At 27.6% G+C, this 26,825-nt stretch overlaps 4 protein-coding genes across 4 annotated transcripts; 2 read left to right on the top strand and 2 right to left on the bottom strand.

The window, feature by feature from the left end:
* Positions 1–4,842: 4,842 nt before the first annotated feature.
* Positions 4,843–9,443, top strand: Phum_PHUM252390 (serine/threonine-protein kinase polo, putative; the record flags this gene model as incomplete). Its single annotated transcript, XM_002426371.1, has 8 exons — positions 4,843–4,896; positions 5,980–6,372; positions 6,449–6,610; positions 7,677–7,907; positions 8,001–8,250; positions 8,617–8,761; positions 8,888–9,179; positions 9,306–9,443. The coding sequence occupies 8 exons, from the start codon at positions 4,843–4,845 to the stop codon at positions 9,441–9,443; spliced, it is 1,665 nt and encodes a 554-aa protein (XP_002426416.1).
* Positions 9,444–10,933: 1,490 nt separating this feature from the next.
* On the bottom strand, positions 10,934–13,314 carry Phum_PHUM252380 (ornithine carbamoyltransferase, putative; the record flags this gene model as incomplete). The annotated part of the gene is made up of 6 exons (XM_002426370.1): positions 10,934–11,023; positions 11,684–11,821; positions 12,279–12,437; positions 12,518–12,795; positions 12,869–13,167; positions 13,262–13,314. The coding sequence occupies 6 exons, from the start codon at positions 13,312–13,314 to the stop codon at positions 10,934–10,936; spliced, it is 1,017 nt and encodes a 338-aa protein (XP_002426415.1).
* A 487-nt stretch (positions 13,315–13,801) lies between these two features.
* Positions 13,802–14,770, top strand: Phum_PHUM252370 (NADH-Ubiquinone oxidoreductase SGDH subunit; the record flags this gene model as incomplete). Its single annotated transcript, XM_002426369.1, has 5 exons — positions 13,802–13,868; positions 14,016–14,101; positions 14,190–14,327; positions 14,435–14,541; positions 14,611–14,770. The coding sequence occupies 5 exons, from the start codon at positions 13,802–13,804 to the stop codon at positions 14,768–14,770; spliced, it is 558 nt and encodes a 185-aa protein (XP_002426414.1).
* Positions 14,771–17,375: 2,605 nt separating this feature from the next.
* On the bottom strand, positions 17,376–26,559 carry Phum_PHUM252360 (protein phosphatase PP2A 55 kDa regulatory subunit, putative; the record flags this gene model as incomplete). The annotated part of the gene is made up of 11 exons (XM_002426368.1): positions 17,376–17,528; positions 17,623–17,838; positions 17,940–18,109; positions 18,210–18,330; positions 19,147–19,338; positions 19,803–20,209; positions 25,183–25,248; positions 25,992–26,013; positions 26,154–26,204; positions 26,396–26,410; positions 26,536–26,559. The coding sequence occupies 11 exons, from the start codon at positions 26,557–26,559 to the stop codon at positions 17,376–17,378; spliced, it is 1,437 nt and encodes a 478-aa protein (XP_002426413.1).
* Between the last annotated feature and the right edge of the window lie 266 nt (positions 26,560–26,825).

The following is a 26,825-nucleotide window of genomic DNA, read 5'->3' as shown; positions in this document are numbered from 1 at the left end:
AACAAAAACAATAACAATAACAATATTTTTTACGTGACCGAAAAAAAACATACACATGTCCGATCCGTGTTGATTTACATTTCGTGTTTGCCACAGCCATAATAATAATAATAATAATAATAATAATAATAATAACGTTAGGATAAACATAAAATATAAGGTCGTGACCGTATGTGTGAGCCAATAATAATAATAATAATAATAATAACAATAATAATTTTTCCTCATTGGTACATTTGCGCCTGCCGAAAATAATATATATTAAAAAAAAAAAGACTTTGATTTTTGTTGTTGTTGTTGTTTTGTCCTACGGATTTATAAACAAAGCAGACGACGACATTTATTACAAAAACAAAACAAAACGAAAAAAATGACCGAAACTCTTTTTGTCATTGTTATTATCGCGTATTATAAAAAATCAAAATATTTTCTTTTTTTTTTTTTTTTTTTTTAGTCTTTTTCATCGCGTAAAAATAATAATGATAATAAGATTTTTAGTTTTTTTAAAAAAGGCGGTGGTTGATTGGCCAATTAATTAATTAATTAATCCCGAAATGAACTTTTCATAATATGTTAAAATTATGAAACAAAAATTATGCGAAATGAATTTTTTCAAAAAAATCGATTTCCGTCATCGTCGTCGTGGCACAAACGAAAGATTTTTTTAACGACGTTTTAATGTTATAAAAATAAAAATAATAATAATAATAATAATAATAATAATAATAATAATAATAATAATAATAATAATAAAACGGACTGTTAATGAGTGGAAGGGCATTAAAGGAAATAAACGATCGACGCATTCATACCCGTATATAAAACGTAAAATAATAATTTCTTTTTTTTTCTTTTAATAACTTTTCGTCAGAGAGAGAGAGAGAGAGAGAGAGAGAGAGAGAGAGAGAGATTTAAAAAGTTTTAAAGCTTTTAACTTAAACGCGTGAATAACTTATAACACACGCACACGCACGCACACACGTAATAATAATAATAATAATAATAATAATACTTATTATTACTTGAAATATTCAACGTCTCGTCTTCGTATGAGAATTTAAAGAAAACGTGCACATTAAATAATAATAATAAAAAGAAAAAAGTTTACGGGTTTTTATTTTTTTCTACTGCCACGTTAAAAAACAAAACAAATAATAATAATAATAATAACGTTTTTTACTTTTTATTTTTTTCGATATCGATTCCTTTTTTATTTTTTAACGAGTTTTTAAATTCGAAAAAAAAAAAAAAAATTTTTTTTTCTTTCATGTTAAGACGAAATTATTATTTTATTTTACCTTCGTTCGATAATCAATAATAATAATAATAATGATAATAATAATAATTCGGGAAATTTTTTTAAAATAGCAACGCGGATATTATTATTATTCGAACATTTATTCCTGAGAAATCGAGTAAAGACCCCGGAAAATTCGGAAAATCGGGGAAAATTCCCGAAAAGCAGAGAGTCGTTTTTGAAATTTATAATAATAATAATAATAATAATAATAATAATAAAATGGTAATTTTTGTTGTTGTTAAAACAAACGCATTTAAACGCGGGTCGAAACAAGAAGTCAGAAAAAAAAAATGGAAAAAACAAATGGAAAACCTGATGAAATAATGTACGAATATGTTGAGTTAAATGAAAAGGGAAAAAAGAAAAAGGGGGAGAGGAAGGGGGAGAGAAGGGAGGGGAGAGGGGGAAAATAAAGAAAAGTAAAAGCACCGAGAAAAGTCATAAATAAAATGTGTCAGACTAAGAAAAAAAAAAAAAAAAATTTATGTAAAAGAAAAGTTTTAATGGCAAAAAAAAAAAAAAAAAAAAAAATAGAATAAAATAAAATAAAATAAAAAAATTTTTTTTTTTTTTGCACTCCAACGTTTGGAATAAAAATTGTAAGAAGAGTAAAAAAACATAAGGGGAAAAACTTTTATTATTATTATTATTATTATTATTATTTTTTCAACTTAATAATAAATAATTATACGCGGTGAAATTTTCGTAAGTTTATGATGAAGGATTTAAAAACGAAAAAAACAATGAAAGAAATAAAAGAAAAACGACGTGGCAGGTGCGACGCATCGAAAATCGTAAAAGTTTTTTAAATAGGTGAATACAAAAGTGCAAGAAAGTGCGAGAGAGAGAGAGAAAAAAACGAGGTCAAAGTTTTCGTTTGTTGTTGTTGTTGTTGTTGTTTCGGAAACGAAATAAATTCGTTATTGAAATAAATTAACCGAAAAAAAAAAAAAAATTATTTTCGTGTCGTGGAATTAGTTAGTTAGTTAACATAAAGAAAAATTATTATTATTATTATTTATTTTACGTAATAATAATAATAATAATAATTAGAGCAATTTGATATTGTAAATTTAATAATTTATAAATGTTTGCATAAAAAGATCTAATTACTATTTAACAACAAAGTCGTAAAAAGGGAAAAATGTCGGAAAATGTCGGAACCAATCACACTGACTGAGTCGATAATGTTAATTTTTTACAATGAGGAAGTTAATTTGAACCCATTACCGAGTTAATTAAATTCCTCTGAAGGGGAAAACGTATGTTGTAAGACTAGCTAACGCGCACGCACACACAAAAATGGATGACGATGATAATAATGTTTTTGCCTTAAGATAAAAGAACGAGAAAAGAAAAGTCGTAAAATAAAATTTTTCTTTTCTTTTTTATAAAAAAATTTTCTGGACCGTGAGAGATATTTAACGCAATTTATTTACTCTTGGGATATAAAAAAAAAAAAAAAAAAAAAATTTATTTTCATTCCTACGAACGGAAACGGAAATTTAAAAAAAAAAAAAAAATTTTATCGCGCATGCGTATAATTTTACACGCACGTATTTAATATAAACGATGATTTTTTAAAAATATTAATCCCGAAACTATCCCATTTTTATTATGACACGCGCACGCATAATAGTTTGTAAAAAAAAAAATTATTTAATTGGGGATCCCCCCGATACTGATGATGATTCTTTATACAAAAAATTCCCTTAAGCATTTCGAATAGAGCAAATAAGTTTTCTAAGTAGAAAAAATCATTCTAGAACGTTCGACCTTTTTTTCCTTTTTAAATGCAACAACAACAACAACAACAACGTACGGTTGAAAATAAATTAATTTTGAAAGCGTAAAAGGTTGAAATTACAAATGGGAATTGTTGAAAAACCTTAAAACCTTATTTTTTGGAAAAACCTTTACCGGAACGCGTACACACCGCTCGTCCCCCCACCCCTCCGTCCTCCCCACTTTCTGAAACGGCAGGTAATGATTTCACGTTTTTTTTTTTTTTTACTTTATTTCTGGTAAAAATTATTTCATTGTTTTCATTATTCGAAAACGTGCATTTTACTATTATTATTATTATTATTGTGAAGTAATCGAAAACTATTTTAACTTTTTACCGGATATTATTATTATTATTATTATACATATAATTATACCTTTGGGTGATTTTGTTATTTAAGGAAATCGATTGTTGTGTTATTAATTACGCGAAATGTACAAAATATTAAATTTCCTTACTTTTATTATTTTAATTTTTTCGAAAAAAAAAAAAAAAAATTTTTTTTACCGTACCTGAAATTGATATTAATCACGTGTTATCGAATGAAAATTAGAAATAATGATTCGAAAAAAAAAAAAAAAATGGCGACGAAACATCATCGAAAATGAAAATTTTTTTCGTAAGCACCACTCAAACAAAAAAAATTTATTACGATCGGGTCAATTTAATTAATTAAATTTTATGTTGGATCTCATTTCGACCACCGCCATGATGATAATAATAATAATAATAATCATCATTATCATTATCATTTATTCAAGCTATCAGATAATTAATAATCGATATCGAATACCCTTGAAAAAAAAATTGAAAACGAAAAATGATGAAAATTTTTTTTTTTTTTTTTTTCCTAACACACGAGAGAAATTTTTTTTTTTTTTTTTTATTTTCGTAATAAATTAAAGAAAATTCCAGTTACGCTACTGATTTATTTCCAGACTCGGATCATGGTCCGTTCGTCTAAAAAAAAAAAAAAAAATGTCTATTTTCGTATTCGTTTAAAGTTCGTCGAACTGTTGTTGTTCCCCCCACAGATCAAAGCTTTTTTTTTTTAAAACTCTTATCAGCCCTTTTGTTTATTTATTGTCACTCTACAACAGCAGAGAGGATTATCGGTCGTTTGAAATGACGACAGGAAAAAAAAAAAAATTATTTTTCTAAACGAAATAATTTTTTGTAAAAGCTCATCGACACCGCGTCATGAGCCGTGTCGGTCATTTATGAAATTTACTAAAAAAAAAATTTATTTACCCCCCTCCCTCCCTCTTTCCCTCCCTACCCCCGACCCCGACTCCTACCACCACCACCGCCATCTTGTTTTTCCGTATCCGATTCGAACAAAAAAAAATTATTTTTTACATATTGTCGAGAGCTTGTTAAATAAACGAATCAAGTAAAAAAAAAAACCGATTGACTTAAAAAATCGATATAAAATTCTATTTCCACGAACATTTCTTAATTCCACTTTAAAAAATTTTAGAAAAAATAAATGATTACAACAACAACAACAACAACTGGAAAAGAATTTAAAAATTTTAACGAAAAAAAAAAAGACGCCATTTTGTTTTAAAAATATAAATAATTGTTTTCCCTCCCCCCCTCCCTAAGTCATTTAAAATCGCGGGCGTTTGTTATTAATTAATTAATTAATTATCATTATTAATTTGTTTTTGTGTTTATTCAGGGAGCACATGCAACCGTTTTTTTGGCAACCGACATCTCCGGATACATTCAAAGAGATTATGCTATTAAAATAATGGATTTGGAACCTGGACCGGGAGACATAGAAAGTCGTTTGGGCATTTACAGGGTAATGAAAAAAAAAAAAACCAAACAAAAAATGGCAAAAACCCAAAAAATTGCACAATTTTACGCGACGACGACGACGACACAATTTTCTAATATATAAATATTTCCTATACGATACAATATGGACGACGATGATGACGTCATTGTTTATTGTTTCGAAACAATAATATTTTTCTATTACTCATAATTACCCGAAGAAAGAAACAAAATCGAAAAAAAACCCGATGGACCTTAAACGATATTAAAAATTTTTATGACTTACCAATTTCCGCCGCCATTTTGTTTCCATTTTTTTTTTTTTTCGGTACATCCAATTCGAAATTCTTTATGATTCAGAATTTATTTATTTATTTATTAACCTTTTGTTTCTAAAATAAAAAAAAAGAAAAAAAAATATGCGTTATTATTGCCAAGAAAAAATCGTAACATTTATTTTTATTAAAAAAAAAAAAATTTTTGCGACGATTTCCCATCATCGTCGCCATTTTGAAAAAAATTTTTTTTTTCTTTCTTTCACGGTTTTAAATTAAAAATTAACCGCAAAAACAAAAAAAAAAAAAACTTTTAAGAGTTTCATCCGTAAAAGATTGTTTTCATTTATACCCATTGTTTTTTTTTTTTTGTGGTTTTCCATAATAATAATAATAATAATAATCTATTTACGGTAAAGGTCGGCAACCTTTTTTATTTTAACGCCAAGTTATTAAAAAAAAAAAAAAAACCTAAATCGAATTCGATTCAATGCGAAAAAAATAATAATAATAATTCTCAGGAAAGCATGCACGCATTCACGCACGCATTCACGCACTCACTCACTCACGAACAAATTTTGGTAATTATTTACGCGTACCACAATACTCTAGAGGTTCATAACATGAAATAATTTACGGGTATAATTTATTTTAATGTCGGGTTAAAAGTAAATTTAACAAACGGAAGAAATATTATAACAACAACAACAAACGTTCGACTGGAATTTCGTGTTTTCCCCCTCCCCCCCTTCCCCCTCACTCACTCACTCACTCACTCACTCACTGCAAACCTTTTTTTAAATATAAATTTTTTTTTGGATAATATTATTCAGGTTCGAAGTAGAGAAGTACGTCTGAGTCAGGTTTTGAGAGAAGTCGACATACACGGTTTGATGAATCATTCGAACGTCGTTCAATTGGAATCCTATTTCCAAGATCGTACAAAATTTTACATGGTTTTAGAACATTGCGAATTGAACACTCTGGCTTCCCTATTACGATATCGCGGAAGATTAGAAGAAAACGAAACTAGGAAATTATTAAAACAATTATTAGACGGTCTCAAACACATACACGATCGCGGAATCATACACAGAGATTTGAAACCTGCTAACATATACCTAACTCAGGATTACACGTTGAAAATCGGCGATTTCGGTTTGGCGGATAGAATACGTAGTAAAAACAAAGGGATATGCGGAACCCCGAATTACATAAGTCCGGAGGTAAGGGGATCGATTATTAATAATGGATTAGAATGAGGGATATGACACTTAATCGTCACGTTATGTCACGTTTAAGGTTCTCATGGAACAAGGTTACACGACTGCTGTCGACGTGTGGGCTGTGGGTTGCATAGCTTATAGCATGGTATGCGGTAGGCCACCTTTCGAAGCCGAAACTCCGGCTGCCACTTATGATCTCATTCGAGCACATCATTATTCAGCAATTCCGTCTTCTCAGGTAAGTTATTACACGTTTCGTAAAATTTATTTTTTAAATAAATAATATTTCGAGAGAGAAGAAATCAATGATGCCAACGTGATAAATCAAAAAAAAAAAAAAAAAACATCATATTAATCACGTGAGATTTTATTATCGATCGCACATTAAAGGTCATTTATTTTTTATTCCATATCTTGTCGCACGATGAATTATGACGGAGGGGGCCGCAGGCAGGGAGGGAGGGAGTGGGGGAAGAAAAATCTTATTAATCACCAACCAAATAATAATAATAATGTAAAAAAAGAAAGTGACAAAAAGTACAAAATAACACTCACACACTTACAATACGTTTTATTGTGAATTTTTTTTTTTTTATCTTTTGACACGAAAATTTTTAATAACCTTAAACCTTTTTAAAAATGTCAAAATGTTTTTCACATAAAACGATCAAATTAATTATTTTTTTTTTTTTAATTAATAATAATAAAGTTTGGTTTGTAACAAATGGCGGGAGTAGGGAGGGGGGAGGGAAATTCAAACGATAATAACAAACGGATAACAATGCAGACAAACACATACAAACATACACAGAAAACGCAGGTTGTGTGTTAATGGAAACAAATAAAAGTTTTTAAATGGAGTCTTATCGAAAGTAAACTCACGTACACGTGTAAATAGAAATAATTTATAACAGCTCCTGTCGTAATTAACTACTGTTATATATATATATTTCGTTTGTGACCTCATTTACTTTTTTTTTTCAAAGAAAGATTTTTTTTTTTTTTTGTTCTTTTAAAATGTTAAACGTTTTAAACGGTGAAAGATTTAAATTTAAAAAAAAACGACAGAGAGAGATCACGAAGAATTAATTTTTTTTTTTTTTTTTTTATCTTTTCCAATTAACACTTTAAATTTTGTAACGGAAAAATTAGTGAAATAGGTTACGGTTAAAATTGGTTTTATCTCTCTCTCTCTCTCGCTCTCTTTTTTTATTGTTCACCTAAAAACGAACAAACGAATGAACAAACGAACGAATGGGTAAATTAGTACGAATGAAAATTTATTATTATTATTATTATTTAAGGCTGGTGCGGCTCTGAGGCATTTAATTAGTTGGATGCTTGCATTTCAACCCGAGGATAGACCGTCCATTCCTTTCATACAAAATCACGTTTGGATGAGGAGAAATAGAGAAATCATTTGCTCAACGTGGTCGAGGTGTCACAAGAAAAGAAAAGAAAGCATGGAAAAAGCTCCGATTGCGGAAATAAGTTGCGAAACGACAATGAGACTAAGCGAAAATTCAGACGATGAGGTTACCTTAACAACAAAAATGAAAATAATAATAATAATAATAAAAGTTATCCCAAATCATTTTCAGTCCGTTTTTTTTTTTTTTTTTATACAGGAATCTGATAGAGATAAAGATGACGTGACTGAAAATCGTAAAGAATTTTCTTTTTGGAGAAATCTATTGGAAAAAGCAAAATCTCATACGAAATCTTTAACTTACGAAGACGTCAACAACAGACCCGTTTTTCATCATTTAAGGAGCAGAGTGTATTTTGCAATGAGTTCGAAAAAGAGAATGCCTATAAAAAAAGGAGTTGAAGAGGTTCTCAAAGGGAATCCGGCACCGAAAAATAATCAAATTTCTGGTTAAGTCAAATTAAATTAATTTTTTTTTTATTCTCAAAACCGACAAAGAAGTTTGAAAAGTTCCGGAGGAGGAGGAGGTCGGGAAGCGAAATGAATGAATGAATGAAAAACTTTTTTTTTCTCTCTCTCTCTCGTCTTGATAAGGCAATTGTTAGTGATACAATAACATGAGTTATAAAACCCTGATACGTGACGTCATTTCTTTCTATCTTTTTTCCCCCCGTTTGTTGTTTTTAATATTAATATTACAAGCATAAAGAAAAAAATCGGTATTGTTAATTTTTGTAAAAATTTAAGACAGAAACAACAACGACAGGACCGAATCACGAAAATTAATTAAAATTTTTTTTTTTTTTTATTTACAGACACATCCGAAGTGTTTTATCCAGTTTTCATATCTAAATGGATAGATTACAGTAATAAATACGGATTTGGATATCAAATGTCGGATGGTACGACGGGTGTTTTTTTCAACGACTCTTCACAAATTAGTTTAGACGGAACGAAAACGTTAGTTTTGAATATAATGTGGGGAGGGGTTGGGAGGGGAGGGGAGGGGGAAGGAGGTCGTATTGCAAATCGAACGAAAGGCGGTTGCGGGAAAATGTTTGAATTTTTATTTCTCGTTATTCGCAGGTGCATCACATGGTGCAGAGGAAACAAGAAAACAGTTTATCCCGTCCGAACAGTGCCTGTACGCCTCCAGGGCAAAGTACTTTTACTTAGTTATTTTACCGATTACATGGACAATCACTTGTCGAGCGGAGTAACAGAAGATTACAGAATCGAACCCCCTTCGAAAGCGACACCCCTTTTACGACAGTGGATGAGAAACGATAAAATAATTTTATTCGAAATGGCTGACGGACTTTTACAAATTAATTTTTTTAGAGATCATTACAAAATGATTTTGTACGAAGAAAATAAGGTTCGTAAATTAATTACACGTTTTTTTTTTTGCTCTTGCTTCTCCTGCTACTACCTCCCCGTCACCATCCTATCCTTTTTCGAAATCATCAAAAGAAATTCGAATTTTTTTTTTTGTTTGTTACAGAATGGAAAACAAATCGTTTTAGTCGTTATCGATGATGAGAAAAAAATTAAAAAATATAATTTGTCAACAATGGGGAGTAGCACAGAATGTCCGGAAGATGTATTAAGTCATTTAATGTACGTTTATACTCTCCTGTAGTCTGTCTTTTTTTTTATAATAATAATAATAATAATAATTTGAATATAAAAAAGTGACCGAAATGTTTTTTTTTTTTTGCTGTCCTTATTAAAAAACGAGTAATTAACGGTTTTTAATGACGATTTGGGAATATGTCGGATTTTAAAAGGGATGTAGTCATAACAAAAGAATTTTTTTAACTCATCTAAAACTTACGAACATGGCAACCTTGACAAATCATAGCCAGATTGTGGAAAAAGTTTATCGAGATCCAAAAATTCAAACATGGAAGGGTAGAAGATTTGATGAAAAGAAGAAACAAAAACAGGAAATCACGTTTACGACCCGCATTGTTTAAAAAATTTTATAAATAGCACCGCCACCACCCCCACCCCCACCACCGCCACTGCCACCATCACCGACATAGATTTCTATGGAAGACGAGATCTGAAAGTGATGATGATGAAGATAGTAAGGATTAAATAAGAAATTTTCTTTCTTTTTTACTTGTCCGATAAGTTTTACGTTGAAAACAACCCATCAATCACAAAGTTTCTCTTTCCTCCCCCTTCCCTACCCCCCTACACCCTCCCGGGCATGTAAAAAAACCTTTTCCGACCGACGAAAACATTTAAAAGTTTTTAAAAGGGATAAGGATAAAATAATTTAATTAAAATAACATTAAAAATAAAGTAAACAACGTTACACGTTATGATTAAGACAACGAAAAGAAGTAATTTTTGTGAAAAAGGAAGGGAAGGAAAAGATTTTCTCTCTATCTCTCCTCTCTCTCTCTTTCTCTCTCTCTTTCTCTCTCTTATTCGTGACGACGTGAAATTTTTAAAAACGTTAAAATAAATTTTAAAAACATTTTGATGATGATGATTATAAAAAAAGAAAACTCGGCAGAAAATTTTTTACGCTAAGGTCTAACAAAAAAAAAAAAAAATTTTTTTTCAACTCATTTTGCCAAAAAAAAAAAAATTTCTCTCCCGGGATGAGGAGTGGGGAGGGGAAGAAGGAGAAGGGAGGGGAGATATTTAATAACGTGGCTATCACCGAACACTTTTCCCCCGCCCTCTCTCCCCCCTTTCATTCACCTTTTCCCAAAAAATAATACATTTTAAAGACTTATTTACAAAATCTAACCTTTTTCCTAAATGAAAATTTTCCTTCAAGTTATTATTATTATTATTATTATATAAAAATTAATTTTTAGTTAAATATATATAAAACGAAAACCGTTAGGGTTTCTATAGAGATTACTTTTAAAAGAAAATTTCGAATCGAACCGTTTTTTGTTGTTGTTGTTGAGATTTTTTTTTACGAGAGCAAATAATAATAATAATAACAATTACGAAAAGAAAATCTTCACAATTCGAATAAATTGAGAAATATTTGTACGTTATAAAAAAAAAAAATAAGAAAAAAAAGGATGGTTAGCAGTAGAAAAAAAAATTTTTTGTGTGTGTGTGTGTGTGACCCGAGATTAAAGAAAATGCGGATGAAAGTTAAAACCAAGTTAAAACTTTTGGTTCAGTTATCGATTTTGCAATAAAATAATTCGGTTCTCGACCTTTTTTTTTTTTTTTTCGTTTTAACTTTGAATTGATTTCGAAAAAAAAAGAAATTTTTTTTTCTACTACAACTACTAACCATCCTTTTTTTTTTTTATAACATTTTGTCGCGGACTATACGAACGAATATAAAAAAAAATCGTTAAATTTAAATATATATCGAAAATCGTTTTGAATTTTAAATAATCTTCGTTATTATATGTAAAAGTTTTTTTTTTTTTTTTTTTAGGTTCGTTCGTAATAATTAAAACCGTAATTTTTACCCTTTTTTTTTGTTTGCTCATGAATTAAGAATAAAATGCCGGAAAAAAAAAAAAAAAAAGTTACATTTACGTCATGCAACATAATATTTTACCAACGTATTTTTCTTTACCCCCCCCCTTCCCGCCTCCCACCACGAGCAAATACGAATTTAAAGTAAAAAAAAATTTATTTTACACATTACCTTTTTCCCCCCGAAAAAAAATTTTTCCTTTTTTAAAATTTCCATTTCTTCATCGTTTTCATCCTTTTATGAAAATATGATAAATTTATTTTTTTTTTATTTCCCCAACGATTTATTATTATCCGATTCAAGATTTGTTAATACAATTGCCTGAAATAATAATAATAATAATAATAATTATGAAAATAATTTTTTTTTCGGTAAGAAAATTTGTTATGAATGAGGCGAGTTAGATTTACCATAGCTATGTATAAATGATTTTCTGATGAAGTCCACGACATGTTATTTTTATGATGGAAAACATCATCGTGTACTTCTGATTCGCTTCTCGGTAAAGAATGTAAAAATATCCAATTCGATGATGCTTCTTTTAATATCTGAAAGAAAGAAAGAGAAAATATAAAATTACTTTTATAAAATCTGGAGTTGTAAACTCTGGTATATGATTATTAAGAATGGCTGAAAAGGTAAAACATATTAAAATGGGGGCGGGGGACCAAATGAAAAACAATAAACCTCTTTGTTTAATATGAAATTAATGTCAAATACTTATTTAGTGCCTTATTCAGTAAGATAATATTTCAAATATTTGATTAAATTTTGATTAATTTACCATAAAAGATTTACCATTTAAGATAATAAGAAATAATGATCCTTTTAACAAAGAGATGAAATAGAATTTAAATTTATACCATAAATTAAAATAAGGTTAAAATAAATATCGTCTTGTGTCTCGACAAAAAGTTTGTTTTAAAAAAAATGATAATAATAATAATAAGAGAAAATTGTTTTGTATGTTTTGCCCACATAACTATAGTAATATCAAAAACTCACATCCAATGTAATTTGAGTTGCTCTTTCCGGATGTAATGTGGTAACAATTACGTTAGAATTTTTAACAGTTTCCCTAACGGAATTACGTTCTTGTATAAATTTTGATTTTAAATTTTTCTTTAGTGATTTTTTAACGGGTGACATTAGTCCAGAACCATACTGTAAATAATAATGAAATGAAAATTATATTGACAGAATTGGGAATTAAAAGTACATATTGTTGTTGTTGTGATACTCACAACGCAAATACAAAGATACTGAATTTTTATTCCAAAAAGTGGGCATAAAAGTAAATAAGAATTAAATACTGGCGTGGGTGGACCAACATATGCTATCGTTAATCCCTCGAGTTTATTAAAAATTTCTTGAAACGTCATAAAATCGCTTAATACTTTTTGAAGACTGTATATGTTACAACTGGCTGGAAATATTGGAATCGTTGTGAATTCACCAAGTTTTAATAATGACCATTGAGGTATACCGTGTACTACGAGCATGTCTGACAACTCTGATAATACTCTAAATAATAAATTAACTATATAATTAACTAAAAAAAGAAAAAGAATACTTAAAACTATACACACACACACATACATACCTTCCACAATCTGCTGGATTTGGTTGACTTTCAAAATCTCTTTCTAAATATAATGTTTTTCTAGCACCCAATATTGAACAAGCCAGTGAAAAAGCAACTTGAAATCTTCCATGAGGATGTTCGAACAATAACGTTACATGTTTATTTTTCAATAAATTTAAACAGTTTTTATTATTTTTACGTACGACTTCTTTCAAATGGAATGCCGTTGATAATAATTTTTTCCAATAGTCAGCTGAAATGGTTTCCGGCTTGATAAAATTATGCAACGTGGTTTGAGTCCTAAAATTTCTTTCAAATGAATGTTAAATGTTTTAACTACATATATAAATAAATAGATAAAATATAAAAATTATACCTTTTGTGACAATCGGCTTTGTTCAACCGCCAACTTTTTTTTACAAATGGCGTCAAATTGGAATTTTTTAATAACGACATGTCATGTAGCAAAAAAAAAAAAAAAACGATTGGTGGAAAATTATTTGATGAGAGTAGAAGAAATAATGCTAAAAATTAAAAATAATAATTTAAAATGATGAATGTAAATAATATTTAATAAAAAAATCTATCGAAATAAACGTATTTTTTAATTTGTAAAAAAAAAAAAAATTGAAAACGTTGCCTTCGACTTTTTCATATCCAATTAAAAGCTAACGGTTTTTAATACGTAAGAAAATAATTTAAAAAATAAAAAAACGGTTTTTTAAATATTTAATATTTATGACAAACCTTTTTTTTCCCCTTCTTCTTCTCCGATTAATATTAAAATAAGCCTAAATACATTAATAAATAAATAAATAAAAATGGAGCGAAAAATCGTTGTGAGTGTTGTACAAACTGCAAATGTCAGAGAAAAAGATTTTTTTTTTTTTTCGTAATTTTTAAGTTGGCAATAACGTAAAGCAGAATAAAATTTTTGACAAAAATGGTCGCCTGGAGTGCATTTCGATTAAATAATTTTGCTAAACAAACTATTATTCGTACTATATTTGGTAATTCGAAGCCAAAGTTGCTAAATAAAAGTTAGTCGTTTTATACTTGAATTATATATATAATTATTAAAAGTGTCATCACCATTATTATTTATATATATATATATATATATTTCAATTAAAATTTATTCAAATTTATCTTTACAGATATTAATTATGTCTCAGTTCGTGGAGCAGGTTCTCATAACACAATACCGATACTACCGTCTAATTTTCAATTTGCTAAATTTAAGGTAACACTGTGGTAAAAATAAATTGCCTGACAAACAATGAATTGTTGTTATTAATCATCCATACATTTACATATTTTGTAATTTATAGGATTTGGTAAATTTTTATTTTTTTCTCGGATTCATACCATTGACGTTATTCGCTTTGTACGTAAACATATTTGTAGGTCCAGCTCAATTAGTTCCCACGCCAGAGGGATACACACCAAAACATTGGGAATATTTTGAGGTTTGTTTGTTTTTAAATAATTTGACATTTTCAAAATGATACTCGAATAATTTTTTTCTGTTTTAAAAAAAAAAAAAAATTTTTTTTGTAAATTAATTTTCAATCAGCATCCGATAACGAGATTTTTAGCAGAACATGTATTGGGTTCTCCGCAAGAAGGATATGAAAGATATATGAGCAAGCTTTATTATGAAACTGAAAAGAGAACAATGAAGTAAGTTTGTTAAATAAATTCTTATTTATTATATTTTCATATTTTCAAACTAATTTAAAATTTTTTCAGAATGACTAAATCAAAAGTCAACGATTTAATGTATAAAAGACAAGATTATCAATCTTGGTATTATTATGTACCACAAAGAGAATATGATAGACTCGATAGAGAACAGAGTCTCGATTTTGAATTAAAAACACATGGAGCTGGAACCGGTATAACAATGTAAGCTTATTTTATATTTTAATAATATTTTTAATCATCATAACTTTATTAATTTTTCTCTCTCTCTCTCTCTCTTTCAGGTATTAGAAATTTTTTATCGACAAATGTCAAGAGTTATGTACCAGCATATACATATACATTTGTAGTTTTAATCGTTTAATATTATTAAATAGGAAAATTAATTTGCTATATATAATTCAATGCCTCATATTTATTTTTAAAAAATATCCTTCTCTGTTACGTTTTATATAAACTATTTGTCTGCATCTCAACCTCTCATTCAACCAATCAATCAATCAATCAATCAATGAAACACGAAACGTATTTAAAAAAAAAAAAATGCGGAAGATAATAAATATTTATATATATTTTTTTTTGTAAAATAATAATGATAATAATAATAGTATTGGCGTCTTTAAAAATTATATTTTTTAAAATTATTTAAAAAAAAAAATAATAATAATAATAAGAAAAATTAAAAATTTCACGAGTCATCACTTTAAGCACTTTGAAAAAATTATTATTATTATTATTATTTCATTTTCATTTTTGGCATAAAAAGCTTCGATAAATTATTTTTATTTATTTATTTATTTATTTTATGTATAAATTCGTGTGTCAGAAAAAAAGTAATGAGTTACGTAAAAAAATAATTTTTTTTGTAATATTCTATCTGTTAAATGTTTCCAACATTAATTCGATTTAATCGATCAAAGGATAATAATAATAATAATAATAATAATAATAATAATAATTTTTAACGGTAAAATTCATCGCAAGAGAGGAAGAGAGAAAAAAAATATTACGTACAAAAAAGGCAGAAGAAAACAACAAAAAAAAAAAAACAAAAAAAATTTTTTTTTCCACATCGTTTTCTAGTTTTATTTGCTATTAATAAGGCAAGCTTTTCACTAATTATCATTATTATTATTATTACCATTTACTTTGTTTACCTCCCTCCCCCCCCTTCACCCCCCCACCCCCCGTTAGAATTTTTTTAATTTTCTTTTTATTGCTATCGTTTATTTTTTTTGCAGAAGAAAACGAAAGAAATATATAAATTTTTCCTTTTTTGCTGTTATTAAGAGATTTAATCTCACGCATACAACATCATTCTCATAAACGTTTTCATTCAAAAAATTAACAAATAAAAAAAATCAATCAATCAATCAATCAATCAATCAATGAGCTCTATATCGAATGAAATAATTTAATGTACTAAAGGACTATTATGATATTATCCGATAATCAACTTCCTTTGAAATTTTCCTTTTTACAAATTACCAGAGAAGAAACTTACAAAAAAAAACAATAATAGTGATGATAATGATAATGATAATAATAATAATAATGCAACTATGAACGACTCATTCGCGCCTTTTCAATTCAAATCCTTTAAAAATTTCACTTTTTTGTCTCTCTCTCTCTCTCTCTCTCTTCTTTTTTATTTAAACCTGAAATTTCCCCTTTGACAAATGACGTCATTCTTATCACTATCACATACTCTTTAAAAAAAATCCACGTGGTTATTATTATTATTATTATTATCATTACTAATACTTAAAATAAAAAAAAAAAAAAAAAAAAAGAGAAAAAATTTAAAAAAAAAATTTTTTTTTTCCTTTTATTGTTATTATTATTGTTATTATTATTAATACTGAATTTGATTTCATCAAGTGTAATGTAACCTTTTCTAATTAGAAAAAAAGGAAAAAAAAGGAAAAAAAAGGAAAAAAAAAGAAAAGAAAAAGAAAAAAAAAGAAATTAAATACCTTTTCGCTTGTGTCGGCGCATCGCAACCGCACGATTTTCCTTTCTTTTCCTTTCTTTTCCTTTTTTTCCTTTGTTTTTCCTTTTTTCCATTTGTTTTGGTGGGGCCGAAAAAATTGTCGAGTTTCATATGCTTCAGTTTGCGATCGTTTTCAAAGGTCGCTCGCTCGGAAATTTTTTTTTTTTTTGGAAGAAAATGGCGGAGGGGGGGGGAAAGCGATTTTTTTTTTTAAAAGAAAAATGGCACTTGAACATTATTTTCATGCGGAGCGGGAAAAAAGAAAAATTTTGAATGGAACGGAAAAGCTCCAAGTGAAATTTTTTTTGCTCTCTTTCTTTCTTTCTTCCTCTCTCTCTCTCTTTCTCTCTCTTTTGCGTGTCTGCTGCATCTACGTGTTTGTGTTTGTGTGTGTTTGCGTGTTTGCTGCATGTGTTTGTTTATGTGTACGTATGTGTGTTGTCCTTTAGATTTTCTTTTTTTTTTTTTTTGTTTTTGTTTTTTTTTTATTTTTCTTCTTCTTCTTCTTCTTCCCATTCTCTCTTTTTTTTTTTAATCTTTACTTCTTGGATTTCCTTTTGAAAATCTTTTTTTCTTTTTTTATTTATTTTTTTTTTTTTTAATGTTTTAATTTTCTTTCTAATACTGTTCCAACGGTTTCATCTTTCGTGTGTCAGTAGAGACAGAAACGTTGCCCCATGTGTCAGTAGCAAGGTTTTCCAAAAAACTACAAAAAAAAAAAAAGAAACATACGTGCATGCTTCCCGAGTGCATTTTTTTTTTTTTTTTTTTTTGATTTTCCAGGGGGACGGAAATTTATCCACCCCCCTACCTGTTGCTGCTAAAATTTTTCTTGGAAAAAAAAAAAATTATTCGTTGCGGCTACGGGAATTATATTTTCTTTAGGATGCCACGCGGGGGGGAGTATTTTTTTGTTGAAATCTAAACAGTCTACGCTCATTTCGTCTTTTTTTCTCTTGCCGCCCGAACAAACCTGTTTCGAAAAAAAAAAAAAAAAAAAAAACCCCGATAATATCATTTAAAAAAAAAAAAAAACATTTAAACTCAACAAACAAACAAACACTCACTTTCCTAGGCTTAAGAACCATTTTAGGTTTCGCTACGTCTCTCGAGGCCTCCAAAGTTACATCACGTTTTGTTGTCCTATCTAACATGCGGAAGAAATTATTATACGATCCGGTCATGATGGCCGTATCGTTTCCGTTCCAACAACATTCAAACTTATCAAAAATGCAATCGTTTTCGTAAAGGGAACACAACTTTGACCGAAGGTATTCGTGTACCTAGAAAAAAAAGGATAACCGTCGTACAACACTACTACTACGACCACCACCACGACCACCACCACCACCGAGGGGGTAATGGTAACATTAACCGGACTCACTGGATAGTATTCTATTGGTTTCGTTTCCATGTGAAGATCCCAAACTTTAACCGATAAATAATCTCTAGATATCATATACCGCCCTGAATTTGATAATTTTACGTCTGATATACTTGAAATGATTTCTGAAAAAAAACTACGGTAGGCTGGATCCTCGGGCTCTTCGAACACTGAACACAGAAAGAGAAATAAAAAAAAAAAAATTGTAATTTATTTATCAATTTCTCTTTTTTAATTGTAGTAATTTTTTTTATTAAAAAATAAACTTACTTTTTGAATGTCTGTCGCAAAGAGCAGCGGCCCTCATATCGCATAATCTTATTGTACCTTTACTACTACTGTATACAAATAAATTACATTCTATTGGATGGAATTCAGCAGCGGTTATAACCTGACAACAAAGGAAAAAAATTAATGGTAAAATTTCTTAAAAACGATTTACGACGCAATTAAAAAAAAACTAACAAACAATAAATACAAAATTTACAATTTCACGTGGGAAAAACAAATCATTTTTTTTTTTTTTTTGTGTAAATCGAGGAAAACCTTACAACAAATCATACGGTAAAATATCATAGATAACAAACACTCACGTTTGCACAGCTGTTTAAAAAAAAAAAAAAAAAAAAAAAAAGAAAAGAAAAAAAAAGCGTAATAATCGATACGTAGACTAAACAATAAAATCGAAATGGAAAGAAAAAAAGAAAGAAAGAAAGAAAGAAATAAATAGAAAAAATCATTTTTCAATTTGTACGTACAAACGAATATTCCAAAAAGGGTACCAAAAACGCGTTTTTAACGTTGATGATGATAATAATAGTGATAACGTTAAAAAGATTTATATTTGATCAAATGTGACAAACAGACAAGACATTCTAAAGAGAAATTAATTATTTACTACATTAATAATAAGTCACGTGATAAATGAAAGCAAAAAGATTCATACAAAAGTGATTAATATATATAAGAAAACTTAACCAAATTAGTAAAAAATTTTGACAAGTATAGAAAAAAAAAAGGGGGGGGGGACTCGCAACCAACGTGAACCCTGTGACCTTATATAAAAAGTGGGACATACGAATTGCCAAAGGGTGGAAGGAGGAGGGGTAGAGACACGACAAGACGTTTGATTGACATAAATGGTACTTCGAACCTTAAATAGTAGTACGTTACTCGACTTCTCTCTCTCTCTCACTCTCTATCTCACCTCTGTAAGTTCTTCCATATTTGTTGGTTTTATATCGACAATATTAAAACTTTGATCTGTTATTTCTAAATGCCATAAATTGATTCTTAAGTCATCTGCTGAGAGATAAGTTTCTTGATCGGAATTAACACTTATTGAATTAATATGATACGTGTGAGCATTGGCAAATATTCTTCTAGGACTCGCTTCCACCTAAAAAAATAAAAATAAAAATTATTGTCATGTTTATTATCATTAACCTTCGGACGACAAAATGTCAGAAAACATTACAAAAAAAAAAAAAACCCATTCTGGAATTATTATTAATAATAATAATCGATTAACTAACTATAAATACGAGTTTTTTTTTTTTTTTTTTATTTAATGCCTCCAAGTGCATTTTCCCGTGTAATTTTTTTAATCGTTATCATTTATTTAAAAAAAAGTAATAGAATAATAATAATAATAATAATTTGCGTTTAAATTATCCGGTTTTTATGCACAGTAACCGTAGAACCAGTTTTCAAATTAACCTACGACCTACATTTATTTATTCGGTTCTTTTTTTTTTTTTAATAAATGCGCAAAATTACCACGTTCTATATAATGCAATATTAAACGATTACAAGTTGCAATCACAAGAGGAAAAAAAAAAGAAAAGTCCGCCATTACTTTACCATTAATTCCATTGGTTTGATGGTGGGCACCCTAAGAGATTTAACAAGGGCCGGATCCTTGAGACTTCCGTTATCATCTTTGGTATTGTAACCGTCGACTCTTTTGTCTCTTTCGGACACTTTCCATAGCTTAATCGTTTTATCGTTTGTCGAGAGGAGGAAGTGAGCTTGGTTTTTCCGTTTGAGCCAACGTATTTTATTGATTTTTTCTTCTATCTCTAACGATTTTAAATAATCGAATTCCGGTTCGTGAGATTGAAAAGTCGAGTAAACGTTGTATTCTCCCCGACGCGGTATGGATGTTTTACTAAGGGGATCTCTTTGGAATATGACCACACGACCTCCTTTGTCCCCCGTGGCCAACAATTCCCCGTCGTGATTAAATTCTACACATGAGATAATGTCGGCTGTGGACAAAAAAAAAACAAACGAAAAAAATTAATAAAACCGTAAGGAAAACAAACAAAACATTTTAAAAAAACCCAACGAGAAACAAAGAACCAAGCCAAGAACAATTGCAACAGCAATTTCAAACCCACAAATAATACTAATAATAATAATAATAAAACAAACAAACGACGTTAAAAGCAACGCGAATCGGGTAATTTAAAACCTTGATAAACTAATATTTAGATATCAACTGATACTAGCTACGACTAATGCCAAAAGATTTTCCGATTAAAACCTTTATTTACATTTTGACTTTTCATTTATTTATTTTTTGGGGGAAAACAAAAAAAAAAAAAAAAAAAAAAAAAAAAAAAAAAAAATGTCGCCTTATACCATTTGAAAATTTACAACTCTCGTTATAAAACTCCAACTAATAAAATAATAATAATAATAATAATAAAATTTCCGGAAAACCGAAATGATGATGATGATACAAACAACAACAACAAAAAAAGTATTATCATCGTCCAATGTAATAATAATTACCCCCATCTTTTTTTTTTTTCTTTTTTTTCCTTTTTGTGGGTCTTCAACTTAATTAAAATGATAATTAAGGGCTTTAACGCGCTCATACAACTCACAAAAATATCATAAATAATAATAATAATAATAATAATAATAATAATAATAATAATAATAATAATAATAATTTATTAAAAACCTTATTAGGAAATTTTTTTAAAAATTCATCCTCGATCGCAAATGTTCATTTTTTAAATTACAGAAATCAACGCTAAACATGTTGCGAGTACCTATAATTAACTATTTAATTACAGAAAATCATAGTAAAATAATAATAATAATGATAATAATAAACAATATACTCGTCTAAATTTATATATATATTTTTTTTACGTTCATAAACGATTATTTAAAAGCGTTTCGTTTATTTAAATGATTATTAGAAGAAGGAGCAATTTTCCTTTTTTTTTTTTTTTTTTTCTTTTCTTTTATTTCTCGGACGTGATTAACACTTTAATATTACATTTAAAAGCATTAACAATAAAATGTCGTGCGTGGATGATTGAATAGAGAGAGAGAGAATACACGAAGTGTAAAATAATTAATAGTTTTCTGCTACATGCTGTGTGTGTGTGTTATTGCTAAAACATATAAAATTTAAATTTTGTTGTTTTCGTTGTTTCTCTCTTTCTCTCTCTCTCTCTCTCTCGCCATTTTCTACTAATTTCTAAAAGATTGATTAGTTTCTATTTGAATATTTCTTTTTCTTATTTTTTTTCCTGCAAATAATTTTATTACATAATCGTTAATAGGTCGAACAACAATTTTCTTGTTAAACAAAAAAAAAATCACAAACAATTTTCGAAAAGGGGGTTAGGAGAGAGAGAGAGAGAGAGAGAGAAAGGGGGGGGGAAAGGGAGTCGATAAAATTCGCAATGTCGATTACAACAATGGCAGCTGCATTTTACCAAAAAAACTTATTTAACATTACAAAAATAAAAAAAAATTGTGTTGACCCGTGCTAAAATAAGACGATTCTTAATACAATAATAACAATAATAATAATAATAATAATAATAATAATAATAATAATAATAATAATAATAATAATAATAATAGAATTATCGAACGACGTTCTAACGCGAACTCATTTCACGTTCACGCCATCTAATTTAAATGTTTTGACCGAAAAAAAAAAAAATTTTCTTTTTTTAAAATAAATAATCATTTTATAAAATTTCAGCCCTGACAATGACCGAAAAAAAAAATTTCGCGTATATATATATATATTAATAATAATATTTCCCACACGTTTTTTCTCTTTTTTCGACGTAGTAAATACAAAGTTTTCATCGCACACACAAACATACTGAAATAAAAAAAAAAAAAAAAAAAAAAAAAAAAAAGAAAATTTCATTAAGACAGTTTTTACGATGGGTTAAATTATAAACAAAGTCGTGGGGGGGGAGGGATGGTTTATATATAAATTGACCACCACATCGTAAACTTTTATCAATCATTATTATTCTCTTAAGAGAATTTTCAATTCGTTTTCGCTTTTCCAAAAGGTTTATACTGACGAGAGAGAGAGAGAGAGAGAGAGAGAGAAGAAAAACAAAAACAAAAAAAAATCCGTTACATAGTGTGTGTGTGTGTGTGTCGTTCGACGAATAAAACACCTTAAATTAAACATAAGCTCAACATGAATATAAGTATATATATATATATATATATATATATAAATACGCACACACACGCACACGCACGCATATAAATATATATATATATGTGCGTAAAATGACCCCTTTATGGGTCATTCCACTGCCGTGTAGAGAGTTATTTAAAAAAAACCTCAAGGAGGATCAATGGTACCGAAATGGTACATCTGTCAGTACAAATACTTAGACTAGCAGTAGTGCGTGCGTGTGCGTGTGCGTGTTTTTTTTTTTCAAATCTTTTTATTAATGGAACCAAACCTACGCATTACGCATAAAAAATCATTAGGGCACTTGAAAATCAGACACACAGTACACACAAAAGCAAAAAAATCATTTTAAAAACTCTTTTTTTTCTTTTTGGCATCGTAATTGCATTGCTTTTAACACGAACCTTGAATTTATTTCTTTTTTTTTTTTGTTATTAGAAACAAATTTAAACGACTTAATAATTATTTTACACGTTTTTATTATTATTAATATTATTATTGTTAACCATTACTATTATTATTATTTTAAAAAAAAAACCTCAAAATTGTTTAACATTGTAACAAATTTTTTTTTTTTTTTTTTTTTGGTGTTTGCTGTTTGTTGCTAATTTTTTTTCTTTTTTTTTTTTAATGCGTGCTTTTTTTTAAAAAGAAAAATTATTAATCGATAAGAAAAATAAATAAATAAGTAAATAAATAAATAAATAAATAAATTTTCATTTTTTTTTTCACCTAATAAATCATAATATTATTATTAAATTCGAATTCGTTTAAAATGAATTTTTTTTTTTAAATCCGAAATTTAAAATTCGAACCGAATTTATTTGTTTATAAATGACAATCAATGAAAAACGTATGAATTATTAATAATTATTAAAATCTTATTTATTTAGCGTGATTTATTTAGCATGCATGCATGCATCTTAATAGCATAAATAATTATTATTAGCATAAACGCCACAGACACATTTGTCCTTTTTTTTCGCACAAAATTTAAAAATTTCGACATTTTTTATTCAGATACCGAATCCGTTAAATTCCACTCAAATACGTTAATATATACATAAGCACACGCACACGCACACGCACACGCACACCTTGTATAAACGTTGATGCAATGCCAACGTTCTCCAACGTTAAATAATAATAATAATAATAAATTAAATTTTATTGATGATCGATTATTGGAAATTTTTTTTTTTTTTTTTTTTTTTTTTTTATGATAATGTAAAATTTTTCTTTATTGAGAGAGAGAGAGAGAGAGAGAGAGAGAGGGGGGGGGAATAAAAAGATTTCAATAATTGATTTATAGTATTTGTTGTACAATCCGTCATAAACATGCATAAAATTTGTTTTTTTTTTTTCTGCGTCATCGACAACACATACATACATACATACATACATACGTACAACTCATAAATTTTAATAATAATAGAGAGAGAGAAAGAGAGAGAGAGAGAGAGAAAAAAATTGATAAATAATTTATCGAATTCGTCGTCATTTAAATTAAGTTCACGGGGAACCTTATTATTATTCGTTCAATTTATTTATTTATTTATTTTTTTAAAATAATTTTTACTACGTACAGGTTCGACCGAACGGTGTATAAAAAAAAAAAAAAAACGCTTTTCATCATTATTAACATCACAACTCGTTTTAAAACACGAACAAACATTTAATTAATTTTTTTAAAATAACAACTCGCGTTTGCAATGCAAAATACAAATCGATTCCCTTTTGATATAATAAAGTTTTTTTTTTAATAAATAAATAAATAAATAAATATAAATATATAAATTTTTCAATAAATAATTATATGATTGTGAAGGAAAATCAATGTCACGACACGCATAAAACTGTTAATACCAACCACATTATTGTGTTTGTCCGTATAAAAAAAAAAAAAAAAAAATACATAAAAAATCTATTTTCGATTTGTATATTTATTTATTTATTTATTTATTTATTTCTACTTTATAGCATCATGCATTTTTAAAATGAAAACAAATGTTTTGCAATTGATAAATTAGCAACCCATTAAACATAAACACAGATAAATCGTCTTATCATATATTAAAATAAAAAAATAAAAAAAAAAAATGGCAAAAAATTTTGTATGTTTAACTTTTGAGACTTGAATTTTTCCTTTTTTCCTTTTTTTTTTTTTTTTTTTTAAAAAAAAATATTTTCCTAAAACAAGATGAATTTAATTTTCTTTTCCCTCTCTCTCCCTCCCTCCCTCCCAGCCTCTCTCTCTGTATCATTAAACCTCTTACCCCTCTTCCAACACTTAAAAATGTACAAAATTTTTTTGGTTGAATTATTGTATAAATTTAAATTATTAAATAAACATAAACATAAAAAAAAAAAACAAACAAACAAACACAACCTAAATGAAAATGATCAAAATTTGCATCCAAGTTGTCCATTTATAAAAAAAAAAAAAAAAAAAGTTTTCCTCTCTTAACGTTTTGAGAATAAATTAAAATAAATTAATGATTAAAATAAAATTAACAACAACAACAACAACAACAAACGAATATTAAATAATAATAATAATAATAAATTTAAAAAAAAATAAAAATAAATGAGAGGTCACTTTTATACATTAACATACAATTCCCGATCGGTAGTAAAAAACAATCGTAACTAATAACAAATAAGTTGGAATACCTAATATCCTCCTCTCAAATCAAATGTGATGATGGCCAAAGATTAAACAACAACAACAAAAAAAATTTACTTATATTTAAAAAAACTCACCTTCAGGAACGTCATTGTTTAGAGTTCCTTTTACTTGAGAGAAGCACCATTGTATATCACCATTACCTGGAACACACACAAAAAAAAAAAACCTTAAAAAAAATGGAGAAAACAAAAAAAAAAATAAATATATATAACCGAGAATTACATTAACGACAAGAAGTGAATCCCCATAACAAGTTTATTACAAGTTCAAACAAAAAAAAAATTTGAAAAGATAAATAAATAAATAAATCCAAAAAAAAAAAAAGGGGGGGGAGGTTGGGTGGGAAATTTTTTAAACATCTCCCTAAATCAAAATTTATTATTCAAAAATCATCCCAAGGTAACAAAAAGAAAAAATAGGTTTTCGACATTAATTTTTGTCATTTTTTTTTTTTGTTTTCCCCCCCAATGTGGAAATTTTAATAACGAATATAAAAATTTTTATTTTTGAGACTTTTTTATGCATTTTGTATAATTATAAAATTTCTTACAATAACAACAACAACAACCATGTTTTTTTTTTATTGTTTGTTTCGAGCAATCGACAAACATTTATTTTAATTTTTAAATAGACACATTCGAAACTTATGATTTGACAAATCAAAAAAATTTGTTTGGGAAATTACTATGAAAGTGATTAATAAAAAAAAAAAAAAAAAAAAAAAAAGAAATTAACATGAAAGCATTTAAATTTAACAAAATGTAACAATCTGTTGTTCTTCGCTATCAAAATCGAAGGTAAATAATTAGGTAAAACATGCTAATTGAGCATAACTAATAAGAAGGAGGCTATCATCATTTTCAATACTATTAATCATAAATACCAAACAATATTTTCAATAGAAGCTTAAAGGAAAATTAAAAAAAAAAAAGCAAGTTTTTTGTCGAATGTCGAAAACATTATTAGTTTCAAATTTTTTTTTTTTTTTTTTTATACAGTACCAATAATCTAGTCGATGAATTCTCTCTAATTGTTTTTAATTTACTAAAATATTCATTTTGAAATCATTCATTAATGTTTTCATACAGACATGTGACTATAATTTATGTATTTAAAAAAGAATATAATATAGGCTACATAACCTTGATTAGAAAAACATGATTGGTAAGAAAAATCATTTAATAATTTTCTCTTTTTTTTTTTCCAGATTTAAATGAAAGTATATGTTTATAGGCAACAATAATTATAGTAATTATTATTATTATAACTGACTAATTAATAAATAACCACAAATCGACTAAACTTAATAATTAAAATTAATTTAAAAATAGACTTAATAATTTTTCCCAGTTAAGACTTATAAAGTTGGTTTCGTTTATGATGCTACCAATAAAATTGAATTATTAATATCAGGTCAAAATTCTTACTTTTAAAATTAAGATCCTGTACATTATCAAATGCCTGAATCAAGGAAACACACAATGTCTAGAAAGTTGTATCACTTGTCAAAAATTTAACTATAATATTTATTTTGAGTACTTAAAATGTCTACACCAATAAATAAATGACACTACCTGAATGACCTAATTTCAAATGACTGGTACCAATATCATAATTGATTCAACATAACATTAATAAATTCAATTTATAATTAAATTTGTACTTTCAATTAAAAGAAAGCATAATAAAAACCAATAATAGTAAAACTATAAAATAT

The sequence above is a fragment of the Pediculus humanus genome, genomic scaffold (assembly GCF_000006295.1).
Source record: "Pediculus humanus corporis 1103172107623 genomic scaffold, whole genome shotgun sequence".
Classification (NCBI taxonomy): Eukaryota; Metazoa; Arthropoda; class Insecta; order Psocodea; family Pediculidae; genus Pediculus; species Pediculus humanus.
The sequence above is the reverse complement of the archived record's forward strand: the minus strand, read 5'-3'. Positions and strand labels throughout refer to the sequence as shown.